This window comes from Poeciliopsis prolifica, unplaced genomic scaffold (assembly GCF_027474105.1).
Source record: "Poeciliopsis prolifica strain line A6 unplaced genomic scaffold, Auburn_PproV2 SCAFFOLD044, whole genome shotgun sequence".
NCBI lineage: Eukaryota > Metazoa > Chordata > Actinopteri > Cyprinodontiformes > Poeciliidae > Poeciliopsis > Poeciliopsis prolifica.
This window is the reverse complement of record NW_026562419.1, coordinates 2,280,494-2,299,449: the sequence shown is the minus strand read 5'-3', so window position 1 is coordinate 2,299,449 and position 18,956 is coordinate 2,280,494. Positions and strand designations below refer to the sequence as shown.

Genomic DNA, 18,956 nt, shown 5'->3' with positions numbered 1-18,956 from the left:
AGCTAAATCCTTTTTCCAAAAAATGTCATCAGTGAAAATAATCCCTGATGCTGAAGTCATAAAGTAAAAATCACATCTTTGCTTTGATTTCACTGAAACATTATAGAGTCACTAGTGTATTATTGACAGGTCTGTCAGTGACTGTGTATAAGAGCAGCTGTTTCCAGGACCTCCAGACAGAAGAGCTGAAGCTTGTCTGACGCTGAAGTGAAGGAAAAAAGGTAATTTTGATTCTGCTTTGGTAAAAAGATTTGATCTAACTTCAACGACTTCTTTATTGAGTTGAGACTGTTTGTGTTTTTGAAGGTGATCTTCAATGACTCTGAATGTTCTGATGTTTCTTTGAGCTTGTTACACTGCATTATGTAATAATGTAATACAATTGGGTTTCATAATTATGTTATATATTGAATTATTATATTATTATAATGAACTATAGTTAAACAACACATTTTACTGTATATTCACAAAAACTAATCAAGAAGAGCCTTTGCATTCAGATCATCGACCATTTCAGATTTTATGTACTTTCTTAAACTCTCTCAAATATTAAGTCCTTTTTTAAGCCAGAAGGGCAAATTATTTTGTTGATGAAGAGCAGGAGAACATTTTTGGAAATTTCTACTAAAACTCTCAGAAAACAGTAAATGGTTGCAAAACATGATTGAAATAATTTTGCTACAGATGAATTTGAGGTGGCTCTCATCCATCAATTCAACCGCAAAATCCATGCAAGCCGCATCTCCAGTTATATTAATGTTACATTTTATTTTGCATTATTTGTGCAATTGAGACTCATTATCCAAAGTTCAGAAAGAAGTAAAATGTAAAATGAAGAAACCAAGCTCATGTTTTTCATCAGGTGATGTTTGATTTAGATTCCTGATCATCAAGGTGAGGTGACACATCAGCAGGTATAAATAACAGAGTCTGAACGTCGGAGACACAGAGGAGAAGCAGAAGTTTGGAATCAAGTTCATTCCAGCTGCAGGTGAGAGATGAACACATGAATTCATTTACAACTGAGTTTGTCCACTAAAGTTTCTCTATGTTTTACATTGACAGGGAATTTCATTGTGCTGCAAGTCAAACTCCAGATTTTCATCAAGTTTGATCAATTTATCCAGATCAACAGTAAAGATGAAGGTAAGCCTGTAACTTGCACTGTAAAAAAATAAAAAATAATTCATCTATCTTTATTTATTTTAACAAGGAAAGGTATTTTTAATGTTTAAAATCTTGTTAACAACAAATGACCAAAATAAAAATCAGCGCAGAGACATTGTACATAAAATGTACAAATTATGAAACATCAATAATGATTAGAATATGAACACAAACAACAACAAGATATTTAACTATGTAGTCAAAAAATATAAAAATTAAATAACTTCTAGTGAGTTTGTTAATTATTTAAAATGTTTGATATTTTGTTCAGTCACTGAAATGTTGAGTAAATTTGAGTGTTTAAATTTATCCAAACACTCAATGCATGTAAACACTGTACATAGTTTTGGCTCTGGAAATAACATTTGTTAACAGGACTGATGAAATGAGTTGTTAAAAAATGGAGGATCAAACCAACCAGAAACCTTTGTTAAGGCAGAATTCAGCATAATTCTGACTGAAAATCTGGCAGCACAGCTTACAGGCCACATGCAGGACAAGATCAGGGATCAGGTTTAATCTGACTAAATGAACGTTAATCAGAGTTTCTCTGATGATGTTCAGAAGGTGTCATGTTCTGTCTTCCAGCTGTTATCACTTCTCTTCCTCCTGGCTCCACTGCTGATCAGCTGTGAAGCGGCTGAGGACCAACTGCCACGTGATTGCAATGACATCTACAATACGAACAAGAAACTTCCCAGTGGAGTTTACATCATCTATCCAAGTGGATATTCATCTGCTGTTCAGGTGAACTTTATGTTTGGTTTGTTCATAAAAATGAAGATCCAGATAAAAGTTCTGTGCAGGACCAAGACTGGAGGTTTATCTGTTAACAATGCTGAGGATGTTATTACTTAATCTTCATACACATTACATAAACTGACTGTTTGAAACTGAACTTTCTTGATGTTTAGTATCTTGTTTCAGTTCAAGCTCCAGTTTTTTCTTCCTACAACCAAATCAGTTATTCATGGAGAAGAAATTTTATTTAATTATACGTTCACTTATTAGTGAGGCAATGATAGTATTTATTTTTCTATATAAAGTGTGACATTGCATTACATAATAAAAACTGTATCAATGTGTTTGTGTGAAGGCTTACTGCGACATGGACTCAGAGGGAGGACGCTGGACGGTGAGTCCATCTCTACATGAACTCTCTCTGTTTACACTTCAACTTGGTTTATCTCAGGATTCTTGGGGGTTTTCATCCAACAAACATCAAGTTCTGTTGAAAGAAGAGTCTTTATTGTCCTTCCATTTTCACCTGCCTGAGATAAGATTTGATCAGTTTTGTCATGTTAAATATTGATTATTGATACCAATTCAGAGTTGGTACAACCCACTTCCTTTTCACCCTGAGTGTCAGTGAGAACGTTGTTCACTTCTTGATCAGATTCCTTTGTTGTTCCAGGTTTTCCAGAGGAGGATGGATGGCTCTGTAAACTTCTACAGACCCTGGGCGGAGTACAAGAGAGGCTTTGGAAACGCTGCTGGAGAGTACTGGCTGGGTGAGACACCGACCTAAACAGTTAGTCAATGTATGGTTGGTTTATTTACTTAAGATATTTATAACATAGTTATAGCCACATTTTTCAACACCTGTTTATTGTCTCGACTTTCTATTTTACTATTGTGTTACTAAGTGATGGTGTGCAGGTGCAGGTCAAAAACTGTGAATATTATGGAAAAGTTTATTTCAATCAGTAATTAATTCAAAAAGTAACATTTATATGTCATATTAATTCATTTCATACAGCTTGATATATTTAAAATGTTTACTTCTTTTAGTGTTGATGTTTGTTTCTGACAACTCATGAAAACTACAAATTCAGTATTTCAGAAAATTTGAATATTGTGAAAAAGTTCAATATTGCAGAGCTCTGGTGCTACACACTAATCAGTTTAAGTCAAAACACCTGCAAATGCTTCCAAATGGTCACTGAGTCCAGGTCTGTAGGTTATTCAATCATGGGAATGACTGCTGACCTGACAGTTGTTCAAAAGATGACCTTTGACCCCTTGCACAAGAGGGCAAGACAGAAACATCACAGCTAAAGAAGCTGGCTGTGCACAGAGCTGTTTTCACACACATTCATAGAGAAGTGAGGCGGAAGAAAAGATGTAGTGGAAAAGAATTGGACAAGCAATCAGGATAACTGCACCTGGGATTATGAAACAAAACAATTTAGAAATGTAGAGTCGGCTGCAGATGGAGTCAGTGCTTGAAGAGCCACCACACACAGATATATGCAACATAGATTTCAGCTGTTGCTTTCCTTGTGTCGAACTGATGCTGATGCTGATCTTGAAGAAGAACCTAAACGTCGTAGAAAATCTGTCTTATTGTGAAGAGGAAGACGCGACAGTCAAGACCCAACAAGAGCTGCAAATGTTGGTCAGAGCCATGTGGGTTCTCATATCACCTGAGCAACACCACAGAGTGATCGACTCCATGCCACGGTGCATTAATGCAGTGATCTGGACAGTAATGTGTGTGCAAAAATCTCAGTAAAAATCCAACTTTAATAGTTTTCATGTCTGTGCAGGTCTTGATAACATTCATGAGTTGACCTGGTTTCAAGACTGTGAGCTGATGGTCGATATGGAGGACTTTTATGAAAACAAAGCCTTTATCCGTTACGCTTCATTTTTCATCTCTGATGAGTTTGATGGTTACATTCTGCATGTGAGTGGTTTCAACAACACAGGGGCGCTGGTGAGTCATGAGAAAAAACACATTCTAACTTTACTAGTCAGGATGAATTTATGGATGGATGGAATGATGCCCATCACTAATTATGTCTTTTTAAAATAAATAATTCAACTTGTGCTGGGTCTGAAAGTCGTGCAGTGAGTCTGGAAATGTAGAGCAAGGCACTGAGCATGGATCCTGGTGTGTAATATACACCAGGAGTGTATTATTACACACTCCTCGTGTAATAATACACCACGAGTGTATTATTATACACTCCTGGTATTATAAGATATTATTATACACTCCTGGTGTATAATAATAATAATAATAATAATAATAATAATAATAATAATAATAATAAAATAATAATAATAATGATAATTAATAAAGCTAATTTACTGTAGTTAGACAAATCAGGATTAAGAGAAATAGACCTTGATTGGATTAAATGTGTTGTGTCAGTTATATCTAAATCCAGAGTTTGTTCTTATGGTTCTGAAGCAGGAAGATTGATGTTGGTAGTTAACAGCACAAAGTAAATTTAATTGATCTCATTGATAATATCCCAGTAAGAAATTAACATAACTCATAATGTTTTTCACAAAACATTATCAGCTTTTCACAAAGTCAGCATTTTTGTTAAATATTGAAATTACAATTTTATTGATGCTGGATCACGCAGAATTTGTATTTTGTTTCACTATTCAAGCTTTCAACTGAATGTCTGTTTTATTCATATAGTTTTTGTATCCTATTATTATTTCTGCAGGAGACAGCCTTTCCTATCACGGTGCAATGAAATTTACCACTTTTGACAAAGACCAGGATAAGTTGAGCGGCAACTGTGCCAAAAAATATCTCGGTGCTTTCTGGTACAATAAGTGTCACTATACAAACCCTAACGGGGTTTATCGCTGGGGGACTGACACCACACTCCATGCTACTGGAGTGGAATGGGGTACATGGAAGGGAGTTAATTACTCCCTGAAGAGCATCACCATGAAGATCCGTCCTCTCATTTAAATCTGCAGGTCAAACATCCAGCAAAAAATAATGAGTTGCTTTTTCTTATAATCAACCATCAACTTTTAGCTTCAAACATGAATCAAAAGTTCACTTGATTACTAATCAATATAATCCAGTTAATTAAATCATTGGTGAGAGTTTGCTACCTGTAACCAATTTATCTCTGATAATAAATAAGATGCCAGCAGCAATATTTGTGTGTCTGTATTTTTTTATATGTAAAAATTAAAATAAGCCAGTTTTAAAACAAATTGGGCCAAATGGAAACATTTTTAGAATCAAACCTCTTGGTTAAATGCAATTAATTGAAAAACAACCAGGTCTTCCGTAATTCTAAATTTTATGCTCAACTGTGTCAATGTCAACATCTATGTCTATTTAATGATCTGTTTATGTCACTCCCAGAGAAAATAAAGTATATCTGGTGTTAGCTAAGACAAAGAAATGGAGTGTAATTTGATTTTTATCAGAAAACAATCAGGAAGCGAAACAAGAACAGCAGAAAGTCATCAATTTGTTTTTTCTTGCAATAAAATGTAAAAAAATAGCACACGAACTTGATCTAATAATATCAGGAGAACAATAAAATATTTATAGTTTGACCATTTATAATGACCATATGATGTGCGTCAATGTGTTGAAAAAACAAATTACATAATTTTTAGACTCTGGAGATGTGTTGATTGATTTGATCAGGTTGAAGAAAGTTTTGTTATTATATGAAGTGAAAGACTCACTGAATGCTCAGGCGTAGTGGATATTATACAATTCACTGATTGTTCCTTTTCTGATACATAGTGCAGATGTTTGGGGAAATGCCTGTAATAATATTCAAATTCTATTTTTACTTTTGCAAATTATAGAAATTAAAAGCAGAAAATGCTGCAGAGCTCCAACAAATGCATTGTGCTTCAACTTAAAATTGATATTTATTGGTGGACTACTATATCCAAAGTAATGGAATGAGTAGTTTGAATGTTAATGGAAACTCCAGGTGTTAATCTGAAAAGAAAAAAGTAATTTTGTTAAATGACTTTTAAGTTTTGATTATCAAGAAACTGGTGTTGGGTCTATTTTGGTTCCCAACCTGCAAAGAATCAACCAAAGACACAAATTACTTTTCAACCACCGTCAAACACCATGTTGTGTCTCCTCCACCGGCTCTCAACTGCCTTTTATTATGTTTACAAGAAAAAAGGTTGGGCTTTTTCACACAGTCACACAAACAATTGATCAATAACCTTAACCACAAGATGTTTTGGGACCTTCTGTGAACATGCCCTTACCTGGACACAAGGCTGACCGTTATACCTGTGTTACCAGGTAGCTGCTAACACAGCTACCTGTGTTATTACCTGTGCATTATTAATAATAACAACAACAACAACAACAATAATAATAATAATAATAATAATAACAACAGGTAGCTGTTAACACAGACAGCTAATGATCAAAGCAGCTGGTATCACAAGGATGTATAAACATTTCCAACCCCCAAGCAAACTTCTGAAAAAACAGTTAATATTGTACCACAAAAGAAAGGAGTCAAGGAAACAACACACAGAATAATAATATAAAAACATAGCCTTTCAAATAAACTCATAAGTAAATGAACTTAGACAATTTTTCTAAAAACTGGGCATGGGTCATTCTTTCAGAAGCTATTCATGCATTTTAATAACTTGGGAAGTTGCATATGGATCCATATGAATGAACCAGCTGGGCCTCAAACCCGAATTTGTATTTTTTCCAAGCTTATATGTGCCAATACAATTTATTTTATGGTTTGATTTGCAAACGCAACATGTAGTGCATTAATGTAGTGCATTAATACTAATTGAAAACCCTGCATTTTTTCAACAGTCTTATAAAAATTAAAAAATATGGGATATATTGGTATAATTAGCCTTTTAAACATATAATTGAACCAAATCTCCAGTTTATGTTCATTTTTTGTGTAATATTTCACAATGAAGCTGCAAAGGTCTGGAAGAATTTTTTACCTTTCAGTGCAAATATAAACTTTAAATGTTCTTAACTTTCATTGCAACTGGAAAGTTTTTGCAGCATAGATGTTGTATATCTGAATATTTAAGATAAAACAATAGGAACAGTTTTAAAGCCTGCAACCATATATATTGTATATATATGACTGATATATATAGTACAACCATTATCTAGGAAACTTGACACTTCGTAACTGACATTGGAAAAAAGAATTGAATGAACAGATTCACCAAGCGGTGACTTGCTTAGTGAAAGTCGCAAATCTTCCAAGTCATGCTATTTCAATTTGACCTCTTACTCAGCATCAGTTCCCAAATTATGGACTCGAAATTTGAAATCAACTCTGCTTTATGTACTGGCTTCCTCTCCTGTGCTTCCATCTGAAGGCGAGATAAAGGCCAAGGAGGCAACTGAGGTTCTGCAACCATTTGGGCAAAGCAAGACAACTTTATTTATTCATCTCCTTTCAGCCAAAGACTATTCAAAGTGCTTGTACAAGAAAGTAAAAAACAACATTCAGCAAGAAGATAGTCACAAAATAATAATAATAATAATAATAATAATAATAATAATAATAATAATAATAATAATAATAATTTTAGTAAAAGATCAAGCAGAGTAAAAATAGAGAAAGTAAATTTTAAACATAGTAAACGAGTAGAAGTTAAAAATTAAGAAAAGGCTAATTCAAAGAAGGTTTTAAATAAACTCAAGGTAGAGGTAGCCTTACAATGTGATTAGTATTAGTGTAAGCATTAATTCTTTAAGATAACATACAAGTTATACTAATTAATTTCCCAGTGATTGTTGTTATTCTGTTTTAAAGATATCTTCCTCTCATTCCATTCACTATGTGATCAATTCAGAGTCTTTATGAGTTCATCCTTAACTTAATTGTGGTTGATGAAATTATATTTCATTTAATTAGATTGATATTACTAAAACATTGCAGAATTTCTCTGAGATTGTGAGAACTTTTTATTAGACTTCATCTACATCCTGTCCCATTATTCTGCAGATTAGAAAAATGTTCCAAACATCTGACACAAAATCAAACAGTGACACCTAGTGGTTATAAAACGAATGACAGCAACCTCTTCTTTCTTTCTTTCTATCTTTCTTCCTTCCTTCCTTTCTTTCTTTCTGTCTTTCTTTCTTTCTTTTTTTCTCTCATTGTTTGTGGTCAAAATCAGTGCATCTGTTTTCACCTCCTTATTTATTATTAAATCACACCAAATGCTGAATTATAATTGCGTCAATTAATTCATTATGTAAAGCTGCAAAGTTTAAACTACATTTTAAAGACTTAAGTTAAATGTTATGTATTGAGTGAAGCCATAAGCTTCATACAAAAAATACCTCTAACAGATTTCACTTGAACATTTTTCATTCCCCAGTTTCTAAAGATTGAATTTGTCTGATTTTCTGCAGTTTATGTGCAGAAATCTTTGCGCAAACATGTGATAAGTAATAACAGACACATCTTAGCAATATTAAAATGTCTCAATGTTTTTAAAACCTACCTGTCAATACCAGACATACACTTTTCCTGCTGTTGGATGGGAACCTTTTTAACTTTTTACAAGTTTTTAGTAAAAAAAACAAAAAGTGTAAATGTTCTGCAGATTGTTTTTCTGTAGATCATATATATGTCACCATTAAAATTCAACCGTTCAGCATGACCTCCAGTGAAATATGATAAACCTGAATGATAAACAAACAGGTTTTATCCTCAGAGCTTCTTAGTTCATGACCTTGACCTGAAAACGTCTCTGCAGTCATAAACATTTACAGCCCACAGCAACATATTAAAGCACAACCTGCATATGCAGATATAAGATGAGGAAACTCATGAAAACCTTCATAGATGACATACTACACATTTATATTTCATCAATTTTCTTTTTACATTGATCATTCTGATATTAATTTATTCCGAGGAATCTTTTTTTTTTAAAACATTGCTTTATATCTGGATTTGCATGAATATTTAAACCGAATCTAAAGACCAGCTTTATTCCAGAAACCATCAATGTGAGCTATAGTTTATTATTTTATTCATTTCCTAACTTTTCCTCATTTTCTTTCATGGACCTAAACATAATAAGTATAAATATTTTCCTTCCATGGAACCGCAGAATAACCCTGTTCATGTTAACATTTACTGAGATTCTCTGAAACTCAGGTATCAATAATCAGCTGCAGGTATTAATGAACAACCTGACTGCTCTGACAACCATTTGAACTCCAGAAAAAGAGTTCAAAGCCACACACAAACTCTCTCCAATACATACGCACACATACACACACACCTGCCTCCGCCCCCCACACACACACACATTAAAGAAACTGGATTGATGCACAAATTGAACTTGCATTTGACCTGCACCTGCCGTCTCAATCTGCTGCCAACCCCTCACACCAAACTCCTCAGCACAACAAAAAACACTGAGACATAATGAAAACAAATGAAGTATAGGAGAAGGGGCATAATAGAAAATTAGGAACGCCCGAGGGTTAATGACATTGACCTGAAAACATCTCTGGAGTCATAAACATTTACAGCCCACAGCAACAGATTAAAGCACAACCTGCATATGCAGTTCAGGAAACACTTGAAAATCTTCAAACATGGCATAATACACATTTATATTTCATCCGTTTTCTTTTCACATTGATCACTTTATTTCTGAATATTTAAACAGAATCTAAAGACCAGTTTTATGCCAGAACAAATCCATATGATCTGTAGTTTATTATTTTACTCATTTCCTGTGTTTTCTCGTTTTCTTTCATTGACCTAAATATAAAAAGTGCAAAGATTTTTCTTCCATGCGACCGTAGAATAACCCTGTTCGTGTTAACATTTCCTGAGATTCTTTGGAAACTCAGGTATCAATAATCAGCTGCAGGTATTAATGAACAACCTGACTACTCTGTCTCCAGAGTAACATGGCGAAGGTGCAGGCACTCAGTGTGTCGCACTCAAAATAAATTAAACAAATAAACATTTTCTTTGTTCGAATTTAATAAAGCAATTTAAACTAAATTGTCTTGATATTTATGTTTCTTTGAACAATTAAATTCACTTTTTGTGTTTTTCCCTATGACAGAAGAACCTCCTGACCAACCAGTCCTGGTCACCAATCCTTCCTTTGATTCCTGATTGTTGGGGCAGGAAGTCTTCTTGGTGTCCTGCAACTTTTAGATACTTCAGCACACCTGGCTCCAATAGCAGCTCATCAACAGGGCTCTGCAGAGCCTCACTGCATGCCAGTGAGACAGTTAAATTAAAGTCTTTAGGTCAAGGGACACATCTGAAACTTGCAGGACTCGGGTCCTGGAGGAATGCAGACTGAGGCCACTGCCTAGAGGAACCAAAGCTAACGTTCTGTTTTCTCAGAGCTCACAGGAAACACAGCACAGCTGAGACAATGTGGTCCCACAACATGCCTGATATAAGATGAGAGTTTTTATGGCAATCTTAATTATTCTACATCAACAAACGGCTGCAGTCAATTGCAACAACTGAATCAAAGTTGATGATTCAGTTACATCTCTGTTTAGATGTAACAAAGATGTTACATCTTAACATCTCTGTTACTTTTTGACATTAGATGTTAAGTTGTAACAAATATGTTACATCTTAACATATTTGTTAAAATGTAACAGAGCTAAACATGTCAGGCTATCCTACAGAGATCTTTCAAGATCATTTACAGAATTAGATTCTTTTGGTCTCGACACACAAGAGGCAACATCAACCTGTTCATTTATGCAAAGAGGAGAAAATTGCTTTTCCCTCTGCAGCCAAGTGAATGAAAATTTGGACATGTGAATTTTCAGGCTTGTATTCATAAACTAGCATAGTGTGTGTGCTAGTGAGCACACACTAGGAAATATGAAAACGGGGCATTTTTTTAACTTTGTCAAGAAAGTTGAAAAATAACATTTTGTTCCTGTTGTTACTTCCTGCTTTGTATGGATCTATTTGTAACTTGGGCTTGTTAGAAATAAAATCCTAAATTCATCAGATTAATATGTATCCTGGGATTTTCACTGAAACATCACAAAAGATTCAAAAAATCACAACTCAGAACACAAAAACAGGAAATGAATTAACAAGGACAGGAAGTACAAGCTAAATCCTTTTTCCAAAAAATGTCATCAGTGAAAATAATCCCTGATGCTGAAGTCATAAAGTAAAAATCACATCTTTGCTTTGATTTCACTGAAACATTATAGAGTCACTAGTGTATTATTGACAGGTCTGTCAGTGACTGTGTATAAGAGCAGCTGTTTCCCAGGACCTCCAGACAGAAGAGCTGAAGCTTGTCTGACGCTGAAGTGAAGGAAAAAAGGTAATTTTGATTCTGCTTTGGTAAAAAGATTTGATCTAACTTCAACGACTTCTTTTTGATTGAGTTGAGACTGTTTGTGTTGTTGAAGGTGATCTTCAATGACTCTGAATGTTCTGATGTTTCTTTGAGCTTGTTACACTGCATTATGTAATAATGTAATACAATTGGGTTTCATAATTATGTTATATATTGAATTATTATATTATTATAATGAACTATAGTTAAACAACACATTTTACTGTATATTCACAAAAACTAATCAAGAAGAGCCTTTGCATTCAGATCATCGACCATTTCAGATTTTATGTACTTTCTTAAAATCCCTCAAATATTAAGTCCTTTTTTAAGCCAGAAGGGCAAATTATTTCAACAAAGTTGATGAAGAGCAGGAGAACATTTTTGGAAATTTCTACTAAAACTCTCAGAAAACAGTAAATGGTTGCAAAACATGATTGAAATAATTTTGCTACAGATGAATTTGAGGTGGCTCTCATCCATCAATTCAACTGCAAAATCCATGCAAGCCGCATCTCCAGTTATATTAATTACATTTTATTTTGCATTATTTGTGCAATTGAGACTCATTATCCAAAGTTCAGAAAGAAGTAAAATGTAAAATGAAGAAACCAAGCTCATGTTTTTCATCAGGTGATGTTTTTGATTTATTCCTGATCATCAAGGTGAGGTGACACATCAGCAGGTATAAATAACAGAGTCTGAACGTCGGAGACACAGAGGAGAAGCAGAAGTTTGGAATCAAGTTCATTCCAGCTGCAGGTGAGATGAACACATGAATTCATTTACAACTGAGTTTGTCCACTAAAGTTTCTCTATGTTTTACATTAACAGGGAATTTCATTGTGCTGCAAGTCAAACTCCAGATTTTCATCAAGTTTGATCAATTTATCCAGATCAACAGTAAAGATGAAGGTAAGCCTGTAACTTGCACTGTAAAAAAAAAAAAAATAATTCATCTATCTTTATTTATTTTAACAAGGAAAGGTATTTTTAATGTTTAAAATCTTGTTAACAACAAATGACCAAAATAAAAATCAGCACAGAGACATTGTACATAAAATGTACAAATTATGAAACATCAATAATGATTAGAATATGAACACAAACAACAACAAGATATTTAACTATGTAGTCAAAAAATGTAAAAATTAAACAACTTCTAGTGAGTTTGTTAATTATTTAAAATGTTTGATATTTTGCTCAGTCACTGAAATGTTGAGTAAATTTGAGTGTTTAAATTTATCCAAACACTCAATGCATGTAAACACTGTACATAGTTTTGGCTCTGGAAATAACATTTGTTAACAGGACTGATGAAATGAGTTGTTAAAAAATGGAGGATCAAACCAACCATAAACCTTTGTTAAGGCAGAATTCAGCATAATTCTGACTGAAAATCTGGCAGCACAGCTTACAGGCCACATGCAGGACAAGATCAGGGATCAGGTTTAATCTGACTAAATGAACGTTAATCAGAGTTTCTCTGATGATGTTCAGAAGGTGTCATGTTCTGTCTTCCAGCTGTTATCACTTCTCTTCCTCCTGGCTCCACTGCTGATCAGCTGTGAAGCGGCTGAGGACCAACTGCCACGTGATTGTATTGACATCTACAATAAGGATAATAATCTTCCCAGTGGAGTTTACATCATCTATCCAAGTGGATCTACATCTGCTGTTCAGGTGAACTTTATGTTTGGTTTGTTCATAAAAATGAAGATCCAGATTAAAGTTCTGTGCAGGACCAAGACTGGAGGTTTATCTGTTAACAATGCTGAGGATGTTTTTACTTAATCTTCATACACATTACATAAACTGACTGTTTGAAACTGAACTTTCTTGATAGTATTTATTTTCCACATAAAGTGTGACATTGCATTACATAATAAAAACTGTATCAAGTCATGAATGTGTTTGTGTGAAGGCTTACTGCGACATGGACTCAGAGGGAGGACGCTGGACGGTGAGTCCATCTCTACATGAACTCTCTCTGTTTACACTTCAACTTGGTTTATCTCAGGATTCTGGGGGTTTTCATCCAACAAACATCAAGTTCTGTTGAAAGAAGAGTCTTTATTTTCCTTCCATTTTCACCTGCCTGAGATAAGATTTGATCAGTTTTGTCATGTTAAATATTGATCATTGATACCAATTCAGAGTTGGTACAACCCACTTCCTTTTCACCCTCAGTGTGTCAGTGAGAACGTTGTTCACTTCTTGATCAGATTCCTTTGTTGTTCCAGGTTTTCCAGAGGAGGATGGATGGCTCTGTAAACTTCTACAGACCCTTTGCGGAGTACAAGAGAGGCTTTGGAAACGCTGCTGGAGAGTACTGGCTGGGTGAGACACCGACCTAAACAGTTAGTCAATGTATGGTTGGATTATTTACGATATTTATAACATAGTTATAGCCACATTTTTCAACACCTGTTTATTTTCTCGACTTTCTATTTTACTATTGTGTTGCTAAGTGATGGTGTGCAGGTGCAGGTCAAAAACTGTGAATATTATGGAAAAGTTTATTTCAATCCAGTGGCGGAGCCGGAGGGGTGGCCGGGGTGGCACTTGCCACCCCCAGCAGAGCCCTGGCCACCCCTACTGCCACCCCACTGGAAATGGTCATTTTAAAATATAATACTTATGAGATCGGCAAAGATTTGCCAGGAAAACTGTGATTTCCGACTGTCCCTGAAGGCAACTCGATGCCCGATGCTGTTCATTGGTTAAACTGACATGTGGTTCCTGCTTGATCCAAAACACATCCGTGGCTTTAGAGTTACACCTTCAGGAGTTTTGCAGGTATTTACAACATTTTACCGCTCAGCAGTAACCGCTGTTACCTTCCTAATGAGAGGCGGCATTTTTCATACATTTCTAAAAAGAAAAAAAATGGTTGTGCACCGCTGCGTAGTGTCTCGTTTATTATATTAGCCATGCTAGTGCTGGTAGGTCGTGTTTTAGACAGATTCTTTTAACATAATGTTTTAGTGACATGCTGCCCTCTAATGTTTTATATCTCCCAGCTCTTGCTTGAAATGTGTGGTAAGAATATGTGAAAAACCATTAAGTTTTATAATAACTGAAATGTAAGCAGGCTATGTCATATGAAAGCTTTGAATTATAACCTCACTAGTTATATTAATTCATTTTGATCGAAAGGAAACAAATATTTGTTTCCTTTTGTTCCATGGAACGGTCCATTTGTATATGGACCCCTCTGATAAAGCCTTGCTCACCCTTTGGCCACCCCTTGAAAAAAAGTCTAGCTCCGCCACTGATTCAATCAGTAATTAATTCAAAAAGTAACATTTATATGTCATATTAATTCATTTCATACAGCTTGATATATTTTAAATGTTTACTTCTTTTAGTGTTAATGTTTATTTCTGACAACTCATGAAAACTACAAATTCAGTATTTCGGAAAATTTGAATATTGTGAAAAAGTTCAATATTGCAGAGCTCTGGTGCTACACACTAATCAGTTTAAGTCAAAACACCTGCAAATGCTTCCAAATGGTCACTGAGTCCAGGTCTGTAGGTTATTCAATCATGGGAATGACTGCTGACCTGACAGTTGTTCAAAAGATGACCTTTGACCCCTTGCACAAGAGGGCAAGACAGAAACATCACAGCTAAAGAAGCTGGCTGTGCACAGAGCTGTTTTCACACACATTCATAGAGAAGTGAGGCGGAAGAAAAGATGTAGTGGAAAAGAATTGGACAAGCAATCAGGATAACTGCACCTGGGATTATGAAACAAAACCATTTAGAAATGTAGAGTCGGCTGCAGATGGAGTCAGTGCTTGAAGAGCCACCACACACAGATATATGCAACATAGATTTCAGCTGTTGCTTTCCTTGTGTCGGGTCAGAAGCGTCTCACCTGGGCTAACGACTGCTGCTCTATGGTCCAAACTTATATTCTTTGATGAAAGTAAATTTTGCATTTCCTTTGGAAAACAAAGTCCTAAAGTCTGGAGGAAAAGAGGAGACGCGTAGAATTCATGTTGCTTGAGGTCCAGTCAAAGTTTTGGGTTGCCATGTCATCTGCTGGTGTTGGTCCACTGTATTTTCTGAGGTCAAATGTCAACACAGCTTTATACCAGGTAGTTTTAGGGCAATTCTAGCTGCTGACCAACTTTATGGAGATGCAGATTTAATTCTCAAACAGAACCTGGCACCTGCACACAGAGCCAAAACACCAGTACCTGGTTTAAGGACCATGGTATTCCTGTTCTTAATTGGTCAGCAAACTCGCCTGATCTTAACGTCATAGACAATCTTTGGGGCTTTGTGAAGAGGAAAACACGATAGTCAAGACCCGACAATGCAGAAGAGCTGCAGGTTACGGTCAGAGCCATGTGGGTTCTCATATCACCTGAGCGACACCACAGAGTGATCGACTCCATGCTACGGTGCATTGCTGCAGTAATCTGGGCAGTAATGCTTGTTGAAAAATCTCAGTAAAAATCCAAATTTAATGGTTTTCATGTCTGTGCAGGTCTTGATAACATCCATGAGTTGACACGTTTTCGATCCTATCATCTGATGGTCGAGATGGAGGACTTTGAAGGAAACAAATCCTTTGCCTTTTACTATATATTTGATGTCGAATCGGAGACTAAGGGTTACCTCCTGAGTGTGGATAATTTCAACAACAATGGGGGCGCTGGTGAGTCATGAGAAAAAACACATTTTCTACCGTTACTAGTCAGGATGAATTTATGGATGGAATGATGCCCATCACTAATTATTTCTTTGTAAAATAAATAATTCAACTTGTGCTGGGTCTGAAAGTCGAGCAGTGAGTCTGGAAATGTAGAGCAAGGCACTGAGCATGGATCCCTGAGGTACTCATGGTAAATAATAATAATAGTAATAATAATAATTAAAAAAGCTAATTTACTGTAGCTAGACCATTCAGGATTAAGAGAAATAGACCTTGATTGGATTAAATGTGTTGTGTCAGTTATATCTAAATCCAGAGTTTGTTCTTATGGTTCTGAAGCAGGAAGATTGATGTTGGTAGTTAACAGCACAAAGTAAATTTAATTGATCTCATTGATAATATCCCAGTAAGAAATTAACATAACTCATTATTTATTTCACAAAACATTATCAGCTTTTCACAAAGTCAGCATTTTTGTTATATAGTAAATTACATTTTCATTTCTGTCGGATCACGCAGATTTTTTTTTTCACTATTTAAGCTTTCACTGAATGTCTGTTTTATTCATATAGTTTTTGTATCCTATTGTTATTTCTGCAGGAGACAGCCTTACACATCACAATGGAATGAAATTTACCACCTTTGACAAAGACCAGGACCAATCGGCCGACAACTGTGCCAAAAAATTTCTCGGTGCTTTCTGGTACAGATCTTGTCACCAGGCAAACCCCAACGGGATTTATCGCTGGGGGGCTGACACACACACCCTGGTGTTGGAGTGGAATGGCTTCAATGGAAGGGAAATAATTACTCCCTGAAGAGCATCAGCATGAAGATCGGTCGTCTCATGTAAATCTGCAGGTCAAACATCCAGCAAAAAATAATGAGTTGCTTCTTCTTATAATCAACCATCAACTTTTGGCTTCAAACATGAGTTAAAAGTTCACTTGATTACTAATCAATATAATCCAGTTGATTGTGCTTTAAATCTTTGATGAGAGTTTGCTACCTGTAATCAATTTATCTCTGATAATAAATAAGATGCCAGCAGCAATATTTGTGTGTCTGGATTGTTTTATAAGTAAAATTAAAATAAGCCAGTTTTAAAACAGAAATTGGGCCAAATGGAAACATTTTTAGAATCAAATCTCTTGGTTAAATGCAATTAATTGAAATTAATTGTGTTATTATATGAAGTGAAAGATTCACTGAATGCTGAAGCGTATGGTATTACACAGTTCACTGTTTGTTCCTTTTCTGACCCATAATGCAGATGTTTGGGGAAATGCCTATAATGCAGATTCAAATTCTATTTTTATTTTTTCAAATTATAGAAATTAAAAGCAGAAAATGCTGCAGAGCTCCAACAAATTCATTGTGCTTCAACTTACAATTAATATTTATTGGTGGACTATATCCAAAGTAATGAAATGAGTAGTTTGAATGTCATTATAAACTCCAGGTGATAATCTGAAAAGAAAAAAGTAATTTGGTTAAATGACTTTTAAGTTTCGATTATCAACAGCCATTTGAAACATATAATTGAACCAAAGCTCCAGTTTATGTTCATTTTTGAGTATTTCACAATGAAGCTGCAAAGGTCTGGAAGAATTTTTTACCTTTCAGTGCAAATATAAACTTTAAATGTTCTTAACTTTCATTGCAACTGGAAAGTTTTTGCAGCATAAATGTTGTATATCTGAATATTTAAGATAAAACAATAGGAACAGTTTTAAAGCCTGCAACCATGTATATCAAATATATATGACTGATATATATAGTACAACCATTATCTAGGAAACTTGACACCTCGTAACTGACATTGGAAAAAAGAATTGAATGAACAGATTCACCAAGCGGTGACTTGCTTAGTGAAAGTCGCAAATCTTCCAAGTCATGCTGTTTCAATTTGACCTCTTACTCAGCATCAGTTCCCAATTATGGACTCGAAATTTGAAATCAACTCTGCTTTATGTACTGGCTTCCTCTCCTGTGCTTCCATCTGAAGGCGAGGTAAAGGCCAAGGAGGCAACTGAGGTTCTGCAACCATTTGGGCAAAGCAAGACAACTTTATTTATTCATCTCCTTTCAGCCAAAGACTATTCAAAGTCCTTGTACAAGAAAGTAAAAAACAACATTCAGCAAGAAGATAGTCACAAATAATAATAATAATAATAATAATAATAATAATAATAATAATAATAAAAAATTTAGTAAAAGATCAAGCAGAGTAAAAATAGAGAAAGTAAATTTTAAACATAGTAAACAAGTAGAAGTTAAAAATTAAGAAAAGGCTAATTCAAAGAAGGTTTTAAATAAACTCAAGGTAGGCATAGTCTTACAATGTGATTAGTATTAGTGTAAGCATTAATTCTTTAAGATAACATACAAGTTATACTAATTAATTTCCCAGTGATTGTTGTTATTCTGTTTAACAATATCTTCCTCTCATTCCATTCAATATGTCACTATGTGATCAATTCAGTCTTTATGAGTTCATCCTTAACTTAATTGTGATTGATGAAATTATATTTCATTTAATTAGATTGATATTACTAAAACATTGCAGAATTTCTCTGAGATTGTGAGAACTTTTTATTAGACTTCATCTACATCCTGTCCCATTATTCTGCAGATTAGAAAAATGTTCCAAACCTCTGAAAGAAAATCCAACAGTGACACCTAGTGGTTATAAAACGGATGACAGCAACCTCTTGTTTCTTCCTTTCTTTCTTCCTTTCTTTCTTTCTTTCTTTCTTGCTTTGTTTCTTTCTTTCTTTCTTTCTTTGTTTCTTTCTTCTTTCTTTCTATCTTTCTTTCTTTCTTCTCTCTTTCCTTTTCTTTCTTTGTTTTGTTCTTTTTTTTTCTCATTGTTTGTGGTCAAACTCAGTGCATCTGTTTTCACCTCCTTATTTATTATTAAATAGCACAAAATGCTGACTAATAATTGTATCAATTAATTCATTATGCAAAGCTGCAGTGTTTAAACTACATTTTAAAGACTTAAGTTA

The 18,956-nt window shown here is 34.7% G+C and overlaps 1 protein-coding gene and 1 pseudogene across 1 annotated transcript; both read left to right on the top strand.

Annotated features, from left to right (window-relative positions):
- Window positions 1-1,083: 1,083 nt before the first annotated feature.
- Window positions 1,084-5,082, top strand: LOC129376629 (microfibril-associated glycoprotein 4-like). Its single transcript, XM_055056220.1, has 6 exons — window positions 1,084-1,146; window positions 1,756-1,914; window positions 2,264-2,302; window positions 2,582-2,678; window positions 3,717-3,886; window positions 4,607-5,082. The coding sequence occupies exons 1-6, from the start codon at window positions 1,141-1,143 to the stop codon at window positions 4,886-4,888; spliced, it is 753 nt and encodes a 250-aa protein (XP_054912195.1). The 5' UTR covers window positions 1,084-1,140; the 3' UTR covers window positions 4,889-5,082.
- Window positions 5,083-11,934: 6,852 nt separating this feature from the next.
- On the top strand, window positions 11,935-17,001 carry LOC129376611 (microfibril-associated glycoprotein 4-like; annotated as a pseudogene).
- The last annotated feature ends 1,955 nt before the right edge of the window (window positions 17,002-18,956 follow it).

Coding starts and splice junctions, on each gene's coding strand:
- LOC129376629 (XM_055056220.1), top strand. Junction 2,303..2,581: donor CAGAGGGAGGACGCTGGACG/GTGAGTCCATCT, acceptor TTGTTGTTCCAG/GTTTTCCAGAGGAGGATGGA. Junction 3,887..4,606: donor TCAACAACACAGGGGCGCTG/GTGAGTCATGAG, acceptor TTATTCATATAG/TTTTTGTATCCTATTATTAT.